We start from the raw sequence: 13373 nt of genomic DNA, 5'->3' as shown, positions 1-13373 counted from the left end.
TATTTGACAGAAAGAGTGAAAGCACAGGCAGAGGGAGCACAGAGGGAGAGGGAGAAGCAGGCTCTCCACTGAGCAGGAAGCCCAACTTGGGACTTCATCCCAGGACCCTGGGACCATGACCTGAGCGGGAGACAGACGCTTAACTGACTGAACCACCCAGATGCCCAGTAACATTCAGGGGAAATGTCCTTAACAGCTTTCTGCCACCTGCTCATCTTACCTAAGCAGGCGTTGGTTTTCCATTTCTCCTACCAGGCTCCTTGTGGTGTAGTGGCCCACCTCTCTGCCCTCAGCTCCTCTTGCTCTCCTCCCCCTGTCTCTCCCCCTCCCGCTGTCCCCTCTCTCACTGTACTATAATCACCCTGGCTCTGTGCTGTCCCGCATCTATGCCGGATGGGCTCCTGGCTCAGGACACTGGACTTGCTGTACCTTCTCCTGGAACACTCCTCCTCTGTGAAACCACAGGGCCCACTCCTCCGCCTCCTTTGGGGTCTCCGAATGTCGCTTTAGAGCAGTCTCCCCTCTTCAGCCTGTTTGGAATCACAACCCCCTCCCTCCCTTGCCAGGCCCTCCCTGTGTTCTGGGTGACACCAAGGGCTTTCTGACTCACCGAATTGTGATCCATTTTGCTTGTTTACCCTCTCATCCTTCCTCCTCTGTCCCCACCTAGATGCCACTCTCTGTATTTTTTTTTTTAAAGATTTTATTTATTTATTTGACAGAGATCACAAGTACACAGAGGCAGGCAGAGAAGGGGGAAGCAGACTCCCCGATTCGGGGCTTGATCCCAGGACCCTGAGATCAGGACCTGAGTGGAAGGCAGAGGCTTTAACCCGCTGAGCCCCCCAGGCGCCCCTGTATTTTTGTTCACGGCAGTATCTTTAGCTCCTAGAATTGTGCCTTGCACCTTGTAGGTTGTCAGTAAATAATTTATGAATGGATGACTAATGGGTATTTATGGTTAAAGTGTTGAGTGAGGGTCGGATTGGTGTGTTGTGGGGGAAGATGTCTTTTTTTTTCTTCTCTCACTCTCTTATCCCAGCCAGAAACTTCTGAGGTGTGCGGGGATGGAGCTGTGGACATTTGCTGTTGCACTCTGGGGTTGCTGAGTCTTGTCCCAGGCAGCAGCAGGAGCTGTGGTGGCAGCACTGTCCCAGGCTGACTTCCTGCCAGCTGTTCAGGCTATTCCTGGGCTGTGAGCCCCCAGGCACTCTTCTCTGGCCCGCAGGCAGGCAGGCAAAGAGTTACACGCACTCACAGCCTGCGGCGACTCATGGGCCCTCTCTCCCTGTTCTCTCTTCCAGGCTCTCGGAAGCAGCACCAGGGCCCTGGGAGACAATGGTCTCAGTGACTATGGGTGAGTCTGTGGACTTCTCTCCGGGGCTCCCCTCCCCACTGCCCTTTCTGAAATTATGACCTTGGGGAGGGGAGCCAAGGTGGGGGAGGGAGAGCCAGGTCACTGGGAGGAACAGCTGTTCTCGGAGCACCCTGTGGAGGCGGGGCCGTGGCCTGCCCAGGGCCTAGCCACTCTGTATCTTGGCCTCCCAATGGCACAGTCTAGCCTTAAAGAACTTGTGATGTGAAATCCAGCAGAGTCTCGGTTTTCTCACGTGTAAAACGGAGATACTCACAGGCCTTACGTCCTGGGATGTTGTTAGGATTAAGGAGGTTAGTGCATGTCAGACCTTGGGCACACTTCTGACAAATGTCCGCTATTAGGATTCTCGTAAGCCTCATCACTATCTTCTCTTTCAGCTCTGCACTCTGGGGTTGCCAAAGCTCAGAGGTTAGTGGGTAGCTTGTACCTCTTTTGAGATTTGTTCATATAGAGAAGTACATAAGACATCTTTATGTGGTCATGGGAGCAATGAGAGAAGGTAAACGTTGGACTGCATCCTTTATGATTCCATTTCTATGAAGCACAGGGACAGGCAGGACCAGTCCATGTTGTGGGAAGGTGGCGGTGGCCCTCGAAAAACAGAGTGATGTCACTACATTGGGAATGTGGTGGTGGCAGGGGGGTGCCTGTGGGATGTTGGAAATGTTTTATTTCTTGATCTAGAGGCTGGTTCCGTGCATGTGTTGGTTTTTGAACGTTACCAACTTACATGTGCTTTTGTGTGTCTGTATGTTATAGTTCAATACAAAGGTTTAAAAAAAAAAAAAAAAAAGCAACCCTCCCCCCCCCCGCAACCATTCAGGTCAAGAAATAAAATATTGCCAGCCTCCCTGAGGGCCCACCCCAATCACGACCCTCTCCTTCCTCCAGGGGGAATGAACCATGATTTTGGGATCATTTCTCCTTGCCTTTTTTTTTTTTTTTAAGATTTTATTTATTTATTTGATAGAAGACACAGCGAGAGAGGGAACACAGCAAGGGGAATGGGAGAGGGAGAAGCAGGCTTCCCGCTGAGCAGGGAGCCCGATGTGAGGCCGGATCCCAGGACCCTGAGATCATGACCTGAGCCGAAGGCAGACGTTTAACGACTGAGCCACCCAGGCACCCCTCTCCTTGCATAGGCAGAAAATATTCCTATGCCCAAGGCTTTGGTTGTGAGCTAAGGTGAACGAAATGTCCTGTGTTCTCTTGCTCCACGCAAGGGCCAGGAATCCTCTCCATGTCTTTCCTTTGAGCCGCTGTGTAGTATTTCCTGCCCCTGCTTCTGTCTATGGATCCCACGTTGCTTCTGGGTTGGGCCTGTTAACAGACTAGCTGCTGTGAATATTCCAGTGTGTGTCTCCTGCTGTGTCCTGAGTCCACGACACATTGTGTGTCCCCTCTGACTCTTTCTGGAATGGGGGGCGCTCCTGACCATTTACTTGGCACCGTATTTTTTTTTTTAAGATTTTATTTATTTGACACAGAGAGAGAAATCACAAGTAGGCAGAGAAGCAGGCAGAGAGAGAGGGGGAAGCAGGCTCCCCGCTGAGCAGAGAGCCCAATGCAATGCGGGGTTCGATCCCAGGACCCTGAGACCATGACCCGACCCAAAGGCAGAGGCTTAACCCACTGAGCACCCAGGCACCCCACTTGGCAGCACATTTTCCTCTTTAGTAGGACATGAAATGATGACAAGGGCCCGATGTACAGATGTTCTCAGTTCCTTGACTTTGCTTCAGGCAGCTAGCCCCCCTCAAATGATGTGGCCCCTTTTCCCTTCTTAGTAACAGCGTGATTGAGATGCAGTTCACATTTTATACAATAAAGTGTACAGTATGGTGGTTTTATACTGCGTTCGGAGTTCTATAGCCATTAGCACAATCAATTTCAAAACCTTTTCATCACTTCCCGCAAGGCACCCATACCCATTAACTAATCGTCACTCTCTTTTTCCTGTCCCCACCATCCTGCCAGGCAACCACTGATCTGCTTTCTGTCTCTCTAGATCTCTATAGATGTTTACCTATTCTGGACATTTCATATAAGTGGAATCATTATGTGGGTTTTTTTTTAACAGACGAAGTTGCCTGTTTTTGGCTGATGGAACCCAGGGCCCCATGCCTGGGCAGGTGGATAGTGCCTCTGTGAGGCAGAAAAAGGCCCGCTGTCCCCTGGGCCTGTGGCAGAAGTCCTTAGGGCATGATCTTCACCTGCTGCAGTGCTGGGGAGATGGGCCTGTGGCTAGGTAGGCAGAAGGATGGTCCCAGGCCTGCGCCCGAGCCCTGAAGTCACCTTCAGAAGAGACCAGAGTCTCTTTCCCCACTCTGTGCCTCAGTGGTCTTATAAGCAAAATGGGCATAGCAGTAGCAAATTTCATATTTTGATTGTTGGGGTTTCAAGCTGTATACGATGAGAAAGAAAAGTTTCGCCAGTGAAACCCTTGACTGTGAGGTGGCTCTTAGTTTCAGAGATGTTAAAATGTGAAAAGGAAGTTCTCAGAATCAGTGATCTTATCTAACAGCCATTGGCCAGACAGGGTGAATTTGAAGGTCACACCCAAGAGGCTAAAACAGAAAAGTTTAGAAACAATAAAGCGGGGCGCCCGGTTGGCTCAGTGGGTTAAAGCCTCTGCCTTCGGCTCAGGTCATGATCCCGGGGTCCTGGGATCGAGCCCCACATCCGGCTCTCTGCTCGGCGGGGAGCCTGCTTCCCCCTCTCTCTCTGCCTACTTGTGATCTCTGTCTGTCAGATAAATAAAATCTTAAAAAAAAAAAAGAAAGAAACAATAAAGCTTCGTCGGTGGGTGGGTGTGTCCCTGGTCTGGGTCTTGGGCTTGGTAGTGGTGGCAGAGTAAAAATAATAGCAGCAGCTGCGACGAGTTGAGGTTGTCCCCTGGGCCAGGTGCCATTTCATGTCCTTTATGGGGACTTTGCGCAGTGAACCAAGGATATACGCCTTATCGCTAGAATGTGAGCTCAGTGAGGGCGGGGGCGTTGTCTTGTGCAGTGGAATCCACCTGCCTAGAACGGGACCTGCCAAGTCCTCGGTAAATCCTTCCTGGATGTCATCCTAAATTTCCGGACAAGGAAACGGAGACCCCAAGTGTTAACTTCCCGTAGGCCCTTAGCCAGGAGCTGGCAGAGCCGGAATTTGAACCCAGGCGCCAAAGCCTATGCTTGCTGTTTCTGTGGTGAGGAGCGAGCTTGCTGACGTTCGTAGGCCGGCTCTGTGTCCCTTCTTTCCCTTCCGATGGGGACCAGGCCAGAGAACCTAGAGTCCCAGCTCCCTGAACTTGGGCATTGGCCGTGTGTGAAGATGATCGTGGGGCCTCACGGCCCAGGGCAGAGCTGTGACCAGAAGGGTCAGACAGAAGCACATGGCCTTCATGGCCTCAGTCTCCTCCTTGGCAGAGGGAGGGAGGCCTAATGCTGCGAGCTGCTCGCAGGGAAACGCTTGGCCGGGGCCTGGCGTGCAGTGAGCATTTAATATGTGGGAGCCGCTGCTCTTGTGGTTTTGCGGCTGCTCTTCTCTGGAGGGAATAATGGGAATAACGAGCCCTGTCCATCCCCCAGCCACTTCTGAGTGGATCCAGTTCTTTAAGGAAGCCGGCATTCCTCCGGGGCCTGCTGTCAATTACGCGGTGATGTTTGTGGATAATAGGTAAGGGGGCCTAGGGGACAGAGTGCAACTTGGCGAGAGGAGGGGAGAGGAAGGGAGGAGGCGGAGGGGGGGAGACGGGAGCTGGCTAGCCCATCTGTCCTGGCCTGCTTGTGGCCTCACTGCTGACCCTCCCCCACAGGATCCAGAAGAGCATGCTGCTGGATCTCAACAAAGAGATCATGAATGAGCTGGGCGTGACTGTGGTGGGCGACATCATTGCCATCCTCAAGCATGCCAAGGTGGTGCACCGCCAGGTGGGTGTGCTGCCCAGCCCCTTGATCTCTGGGTTTAGGGTGCGGTGGGGGGCTCTGTACCAGAGTCAGCAGGAGGCTTGGAAGCAAAAGCAGGCAGACCTGAGTTGCAAGGCTGGTTATACCATTTGCCATGTGACATTGGACATGTTGCCTAATCTCTCTGAGCCTTTCTTATTCCATTGGTAGAATGTAGATAGATAGACCTATCTCACAGGGTGGTTGTAAGCATTAAGTTAAAGAAAGCCCCAGTATAAAAAGCCTCCAGTGTAAATAGTGGGGCCTTGGTAGAGGCTCTCTTTCCATTACTAGTTCTCATCTTCCTCATGATAATCAGCTTTAGCAGGGCTCTTCTCTGTCCCCAGGACAGGAGCTCCCCCTGGGGGACTCAGGCAGTCACCGGGCCAACAACATGGTTATTCCATTCTTGGCCCCTCCACTTACAGTGACCTTAGACAAGTGAAGATCACTCCTCCCCCCGCAGTCTCTCTGAAACAGGCTTTTCACACTGCACTGCTGCGTAGGGGAGCGGTGGCCACCTACCAGATAGCATGTGTGGCACCGAGCACCTGGAATGAAGAGCTCATTGAATCTTTAGCTGACACTTACCAGGCCTTACCATAGCCTGCCATTCCCTGTCTCCATTCTTTATACATTTTATTTTATTATGATTTTTTAAAAGATTTTATTTATTTGACAGAGAGAGATCACAAGTAGGCAGAAGGCAGGCAGAGAGAGAGGAGGAAGCAGGCTCCCAGATGAGCAGAGAGCCCGATGTGGGGCTCGATCCCAGGACCCCAAGATCATGACCCGAGCTGAAGGCAGAGGCTTTAACCCACTGAGCCACCCAGGCGCCCCCTGCCCCCATATCCTCTTTTTTTTTTTTTTTTTAAAGATTTTATTTATTTATTTGACAGACAGAGCTCACAAGTAGGCAGAGAGGCAGGCAGAGAGAGGAGGAAGCAGGCTCCCTGCTGAGCAGAGAGCCTGATGCGGGGCTCCATCCCAGGACCCTGGGATCATGACCCGAGCTGAAGGCAGAGGCTTTAACCCACTGAGCCACCCAGGTGCCTCCCATATCCTCTTTCTGCTCCGCAATACCACCTTGCTTTTATTTGTGTCTCCTAATCTTTTCTTTAGTCTCCGTGAATCTGTGACAGTTCCATAGTCTTCCCAGGTGATTGATACCTTGATAGTTGTGAAGAGTCCTGTTTAGGTGTTTTGCAGAACATCTCTCAGTTTGGGTTTGTCCTCTGCCTTCTCGTGGTGAGGAGTGAAATGTTCTGAAATCTCTTCTCTAACAGCTCGGGTTCTCATCCTCCCAGTGCTGCTCAGGTTTCTTTTCCCCTACCTTTTGCCCTCGTCCCTGTGGTAACCCAGACACCTGTTCGGCTCTTCTTTCTCCCCCCACCACAGGACATGTGCAAAGCTGCCACTGAGTCCGTGCCCTGCAACCCCAGCCCCCTCCCTGGCGAGATCCGCCGAGGTGCCTCTAGCGGTGAGTCCCACCTACCTAGAGTTCCTTCCCTTTATCCCTACACTTTAGCTCTAAAGGGGACACACCCAGAATCTGCAGGGATGAAACAAGGCCAGCAGAGGTTCTCTCAGCCACCGATTTTCACTGGTGGCAGTTCTGTTCCGTAAAGAAACTGTGAACACTGAATGAGCGAGTGCTGGGTCGTTGCTCCTAGAGGAAATAAAAGGTTAGGTTCCTGCAAGCCTCTTCTTACAACACTTTTGTCAACCGATCAACACAGACCTTACTTTATGTATGTTTCTGTAAAGATGTTTCATTTGTCATATGTTGCTGGCGCGTTCACATCGAGCTCATGGCCAGCAGCTCTGTAATGCGTGCCTGGACAAAGCTAATCTAACACAGATATTTTCTCTGTAAGGAACATCACTTGGGAATACTAGAAAGCACTTTGCCACTCTTCTTCAGGGTCATTTTATTTTATTTTATTTTAAGATTTTATTTATTTGACAGAGATCACAGGTAGGCAGAGAAGCAGGCAGAGAGAAAGAGAAGGAGAAGCAGACTGCCTGCTGAGCAGAGAGCCCGTTGTGGGGCTCAACCCCAGAACCCTGGAATCATGACCTGAGCTGAAGGCAGAGGCTTTAACCCACTGAGCCACCCAGGCGCCCTTGGGGGCCATTTTAAACAGCCAAAACACTTAACACAGGTTTTGGTTTTGGGGTTACAAATCAATCTTAGCGAAGAGGCGAATTTGCAAATAGGGAATCCATGAATGGTGAGAACGGACGGTATTTACACATTTGGGTATTTTTTTCAGTAGTGTGATACCTTTTTAAAGAAGAATAAATTTAAAAAATTTAATGTGCATATTAGCCTTTGCTGCTTAACGACCCCCAAACTGGTTTCAGGCACAGACTTTTATTTCTCATGATTTTATGTCCTGGCTGGTCTGTTCTGCTCTGGGCCAGCTCAGTAGATCTCAGTGGTCACCTAGCAGCTTGGTGGAGGCTAGGTGATCTAGCATGGCCTGACTCACACATCTGGTGGTTGGCTTGATGTCTCTGGGCCCACAAAGGTGACCGGGCCACACGTCCCTTGTATTCCTGTAGGCGTGCCCAGGGTCGTCCACATGGGGCCAATCGCAGGGTGCCCTAGAGCAGCAGGAGAGGGCGGGCCCCAGTGTGCAGAGCACCTCTTAAGGTTCTGCTTGTGTAACACTTGCTCTTCTCCCATTTGCCAAAGCCTGTCACGTGGCTAAGCCCAGCGTTGGTGTGGGCAGTGCCAACCAAGGGCACGGACAGAGGGAGACTGAACAAATTGGGGTTCTTTGCTGCAGCAGTCTGCCTGAACTTACATATGATCACGAAGGTACAGCTGAATCACTTTCCACAGGCGCAGCAGCCGTGTAACCAGCAGCATCCAAATCCAGAAACAAAAACCTGACCAGCGTCACTCCCCCCTCTCCAGGGTACCCATTACCCTGATGCTTCACAGCAGAGATGGTCTGTTTTTGTTAGTCTTTTTTGCTAGTCTGTCAAGTGTACATAACTGAAGTCAGACAGTATGTATTTTTGTATAGCCTTCTGAATGCCTTTGTTTAAAACAAATTTTAAAAAATTAAAACTAACGGGGCACCTGGGTGTCTCAGTGAGTTAAGCCTCTGCCTTCGACTCAGGTCGTGTTCTCAGGGTTCTGAGATCGAGCCCCACATCAGGCTCTCTGCTCAGTGGGGAGCCTGCTTCCCTCTCTCCACCTGCCTCTCTGCCTACTTGTGATCTCTGTCTGTCAAATAGATAAATAAAATCTTTAAAAAAAATTAAAACCAACAAAAATACTAGTGGAGAAAATAGGCAGTCGGAAGAAGTAGGAGAAGCAGACAAAGAAGGAAAGGGAGTGCGGAAGAATGTCCCAGAACAGCATCCTTGGTACGCTCACTTGTATACACTTCAGAATATATGCTTTCTAATATATGTGTCTGTGTCTGTGCGTATCTGACATCGAACTACAGCTTAGAGTCATTAGGGCAAAGACAGAGTTTTTTTTTCTTCCACCCAAATGGCGCTTACCTGTCATGAGGAAACATCGTATCCCTTATTCCTTTCAAGTAAGATGTTTCCCTCTGGGTACATTGCAGGAAGCAGGGCCTCTCTACTGTTCACTTTCTATCACAGATCATCCAGTCATCCTGGGAGGTTCTGCCCAGCTCACCAGAAAGCCACCCTATTTGGCTTCAGCGCTGTCCGAAAAAAAATTATGGAAAAATTGTGGAAGCGTATATGCCCGTTATTATCAGGGGAGTGAGCAGGGCTGGAAACCAACCATTTTTCCCCGGTAGGGGGAAGGAGGAGGTCTGATCAGGAAGGGCCAATCCCCAGACTTCAGAAAGCTCCAATTCTTTTTCTTCTTCTTCTTTTTTTTAAATTTAAATTTAATTAGCCAACTTACGGTATATCATTAGTTTCAGTTGTAGTGTTCAGTAACTTACCAGTTTCACATAACACCCAGGGCTCATCACAGCACTTGGGGCAGGCTCCGGTTCTTGACCTGGGTGGTGGGTACGTGGGAGTTGACTTTCTGTTAAGTGGTCTGTTTTTCCTGTATGCTGTAGTTATAATTTCAAAACCAAGCAAGCAACATATAATTGTGTAATGCATCGAGAGTCATGGTGGGGGACTTCATTAGGTTTTGAGAGGCATCACATAGCAGAAAAAGGGAAGGCTTTGGGGGGTAGGTAGGCTAGAATACCCATACCTGAAAGCTGGTGGAGGTAGGAGTGGGGAGCACCGGGCATGTGGGGTGAGCCAGGCATCATGAAGCTCTTCCCCAAGAGCTTTTGAGATCTGGGCCCTAAAACCAGGAACACTGCTCTGGAGACAAGACCCTTGTCCTTCCCGCGCCACCTATAAGATGGGCTTGTAGTAGATCCTCTTCTGGTAGGGATGTTGGGATTTTCCATGAGAGGGTTCATTTTTTCCAGTAGATATTTATTGAGGACCTGTGAAGCACCAGGAACTGTTGCAGCCCCTGGAGATACAGAAATAAACAACCCTTGTCTCTTGGTGGGGCCTGCATACTCAAGGGAGACATCCGTGAGACATGTCCCCCCAGGAGACATCCATGTCATTTAGTGTCAAGCAGGACTTAGGGTTATGAGGCAAAAGCAAGCCTACCGCAGGCTCGGGCCGGTGGAGGTTGGAGTGGTTCGGGAAACTTTCTCTGGGGAGGTGCCCTCGGAGAGGAGACCTGAATGAAGAGCCAGAGCGAGCTGGTTGGTCCTCGGGGAACTGCATGCCCAGTCGAGGGAACAGCATGTGCTAGGAAGGAGTGCACGCTTGCTGGGTGAGGAATATCCCCAGACTAGCTTAGCTGAAGCGGAGCTGGGAGAGGAGCTTGGGAGAGGTATGACAGGAACCAGTCTGGTCTAGGGCCTTAGGAAAGGCCCTCATGCAGTGAGGGGTGGGCCCGCTCCTGGTTAGACTGGCCAACGCCCATCATGGCCGTGCAGCCCCAGCATGACTCCAGCTGCCCCTTCTCCATTCAGTCCCAAGGTTTGTCTTCACCATTCTGGCCTCCATCCCCGGGCCCCTAGCAAGACTGGACTCTCCCCTTTCCTCCCTGTAGCTGCCTCTCGAATGATCGCCAACAGCTTGAACCGCGACTCCCCACCCGGCACTCCCCCCAGGCGGCCGGACACCAGCACCTCCAAGATCTCGGTCACTGTGTCCAACAAGATGGCAGCAAAGAGTGCCAAGGCTGCTGGTGAGGGGACGTGGGCGGATGGTGGGAGGAGCTAGGGGTGAGGGTGGGTTGGCGGATGGTCTTCGGAGGTCAGGTGCCCAAGATCACAAGGTGCTTTGAAGACCACAGCGTGTCCAGAGAGTTCAGGGTTGGTCAAGCCCCTGCGCCTCTGTGGGCCTTGCTTTCCCAGTCTGTAGAATGAGGACAGTGGGAAGCTCTTGAGACCGTGTACCTGCCAGTGCACTGCAGTTCTTAGTGGTCAGTTCTGTCGTTTTCAAGTTTTTGTTTATTTTGTATTGTGGAAAGAACACTTAACGTTGACATTACCATCTTCATAAAGGCTCAAGTGTTCAGTACAGTGCTGCGGATTACAGGGTCTCAGTCTGTTTTCACAGATGCTCACCGAGGCCCACACTAGTGCCAGGCCCTGTGCTTGGTGCAGGGGTCAGAGGTCCAGAAAGCACCGTTTCCTCTCAGCAACCAGGAGGATCCTTCCAGACCTTTGACCTGATCCTCTCACCCTGGGCTAGAACTCTCCAGAACTTCCCACTGTCCCAGTAATAAAATCATCTTCCTGCATGGCCTTACAGGCTCTGTATAATGTGACTCCTTCTCCGGCGTGTCTTCCCCTGGCTCTCTCCCTCGGGTCCCTTCCAGGCTCCATCCCACCGTGGGCCCTTGCCCTGATGATCCCTTCTCAGCACACTCTTCCACCAAAGACTTTTCTGTGCTTGGCCTCTGTTCCGCTTCCAGGTCTCAGCTTGAAACCTGGGAATAGGACACCAGCCTTTGGGCTTCCAAGCCCTCCTCCTGTGTGCCCCACTGCTCTGCCTTTGTTGGACCCACCCCCACAGCAAAAATCTTGGCACAAGTGGAAACCGAGGCCCAGGGAGGGAGCTTGGTTATTCTGACGCCCGGCCCCATCACACCCTGTGCTCCTGCACCTCCTCCCCATCTCTGGCCTTTTTGATTTGTGTGTCATGAGCAAGAAAGTTAAGATTAATTTATTTTTATTTTTTAAAAACTTAATTAATTAATTAATTAATTTGACCAACAGAGATCACAAGTAGTCAGCGAGGCAGGCAGAGAGAGAGAGGGGGAAGCAGGCTCCCTGCTGAGCAGAGAGCCCGATGTGGGACTCGATTCCAGGACCCCGGGATCATGACCTGAGCTGATGGCAGAGGCTTTAACCCACTGAGCCACTCAGGCACCCCCAAGATTAATTTCTGAAGTATTGAAAAGATGACGAGCCTGGGAGTGACCAGCTCAAATGTGTTGAGGAGATTCATTTGTTTTTTTAAATCTAAGTGATTTATATAATTTACTTACATACAATGCACAAATTTTAAGTGTACAGTTTGTTTAATTGATTAATTTTAAAGATTTTATTTATTTGACAGAGAGAGATACAGCGAGAGAGGGAACACAAGCAGGGAAGTGGGAGAGAGAGAAGCAGGCTTCCTGCCAAGGAGAGAGCCAGATGTGGGACTTGATCCCAGGACCCTGGGATCATGATCTGAGCCGAAGGCAGACGCTTAATGACTGAGCCACCCAGGCGCCCCCTTTGATTAATGTAAAAAAAAAATGATCACACCCATGAAAGCTCTACCTAGATGGAGCTCTTGAACCATTCCATCAGCCAGCAGTTTCCCCCTTCCCAGCTAGGCTGGGAGGTCAGCCTATTGGGGGCAGGGACAGAGCCACAGGGAGCCCTGAGAGGCTGGCCGCAATGGGGGGATTCTGAGCACCTCTGGCAACCCTGTTGTGCGTAGACCCCTGAATCTCTTGGTGGTTCAAAGTCTTCAGTGGTTGGGAAGATAAGGGATTGCAGTCATTCAAACACATGGAGATAAAGGGCACATTTGTGCCCTTCGCAGGGCGTCCAGCCCCCAACCCAGGAGCACATTCTATCCCAGAAGATGCTCACCATCCCCCTCCTCCCCATCAGCCCTGGCCCGCCGGGAGGAGGAGAGTCTCGCTGTTCCCACCAAGCGGCGCCGGGTCACTGCTGAGATGGAGGGGAAGTACATCATCAACATGCCCAAAGGCACCACCCCCCGGACACGCAAGATCCTGGAGCAGCAGCAGGCAGCAAAAGGTATCAACCTGGCAGGGGTGCCCTTTGGCGTCGAGACTGCATTTCCCTTCGTTGTGTGGTGCAGGGTTGGTCAGGCCCTACAGGCACTGGCTGAGAGGCAGGCTCTAGTGAGATCCAGGGGGCAGGTGCCCAAAGCGTAGGAACCGTCATGAGCCAGAGGAGCCTGGTTGAGGTTCTGTCCATAGCTGAGGTATAGAGGGGGTCTTCCCCACAGGGTTCCTTTTATTTATTTATTTATTTATTTATTTTTAAAGATTTTATTTATTTATTTTACAGAGAGAGATCACAAGTATACAGAGAGGCAGGCAGAGAGAGAGAGGGAAGCAGGCTCCCTGCTGAGCAGAGAGCCCCATACGGGACTCGATCCCAGGACCCTGAGATCATGACCCGAGCTGAAGGCAGTGGCTTAACCCACTGAGCCACCCAGGCGCCCCAGGGTTCCTTTTAGAATAGTGTTTGTGTCTTCATGGAAAAACACTCATATGGTGTGGAAGAACATACAGTACTGCTGAACTCTGTCCCCTCAGTCCCATAGCCCAGGCCATCATTACCCTACCCAGACCAGTGTGAGCTCGCCTGCATGTGTTTGTACATAGAACCATATAGGTAGTTTGTTTTAAACCACAAATAGCATCATTTTGTAGGTATTATTGTAGAACTTTTTTTTTTTAAGGAATTTTTTGTTGTTGTTAGGGGGGAGAGACAGAGCATGAGTGGGGGTTGGGGGTGCGGAGAGAGGGAGAAGCAGGGAGCCTGATGGCGGGGTTA

General features: G+C 50.9%; 1 protein-coding gene across 8 annotated transcripts in view; it reads left to right on the top strand.

Annotated features, from left to right (window-relative positions):
* Positions 1–13373, top strand: part of C16H19orf47 (chromosome 16 C19orf47 homolog) — a 35163-nt gene that overhangs the window by 3819 nt on the left and 17971 nt on the right. For 4 of the 8 annotated variants that reach the window (XM_059150932.1, XM_059150933.1, XM_059150935.1 and 1 more), the window contains 6 exons: positions 1305–1357; positions 4954–5041; positions 5181–5295; positions 6709–6790; positions 10391–10528; positions 12456–12605. In XM_059150932.1, the coding sequence (XP_059006915.1) occupies positions 1339–1357; positions 4954–5041; positions 5181–5295; positions 6709–6790; positions 10391–10528; positions 12456–12605 (592 nt within the window). In that variant the 5' untranslated portion in view covers positions 1305–1338. Of the gene's footprint in view, positions 1–1304; positions 1358–1755; positions 1787–4953; positions 5042–5180; positions 5296–6708; positions 6791–10390; positions 10529–12455; positions 12606–13373 lie in introns of all 8 variants that reach the window. The other 4 variants (XM_059150936.1, XM_059150938.1, XM_059150939.1 and 1 more) reach the window with 2 other exon arrangements.

Source organism: Mustela lutreola, chromosome 16, assembly GCF_030435805.1.
Source record: "Mustela lutreola isolate mMusLut2 chromosome 16, mMusLut2.pri, whole genome shotgun sequence".
Lineage (NCBI taxonomy): Eukaryota > Metazoa > Chordata > Mammalia > Carnivora > Mustelidae > Mustela > Mustela lutreola.
Note: the sequence above shows the minus strand (reverse complement) of the source record. Positions and strands in the feature narration are given on the sequence as shown.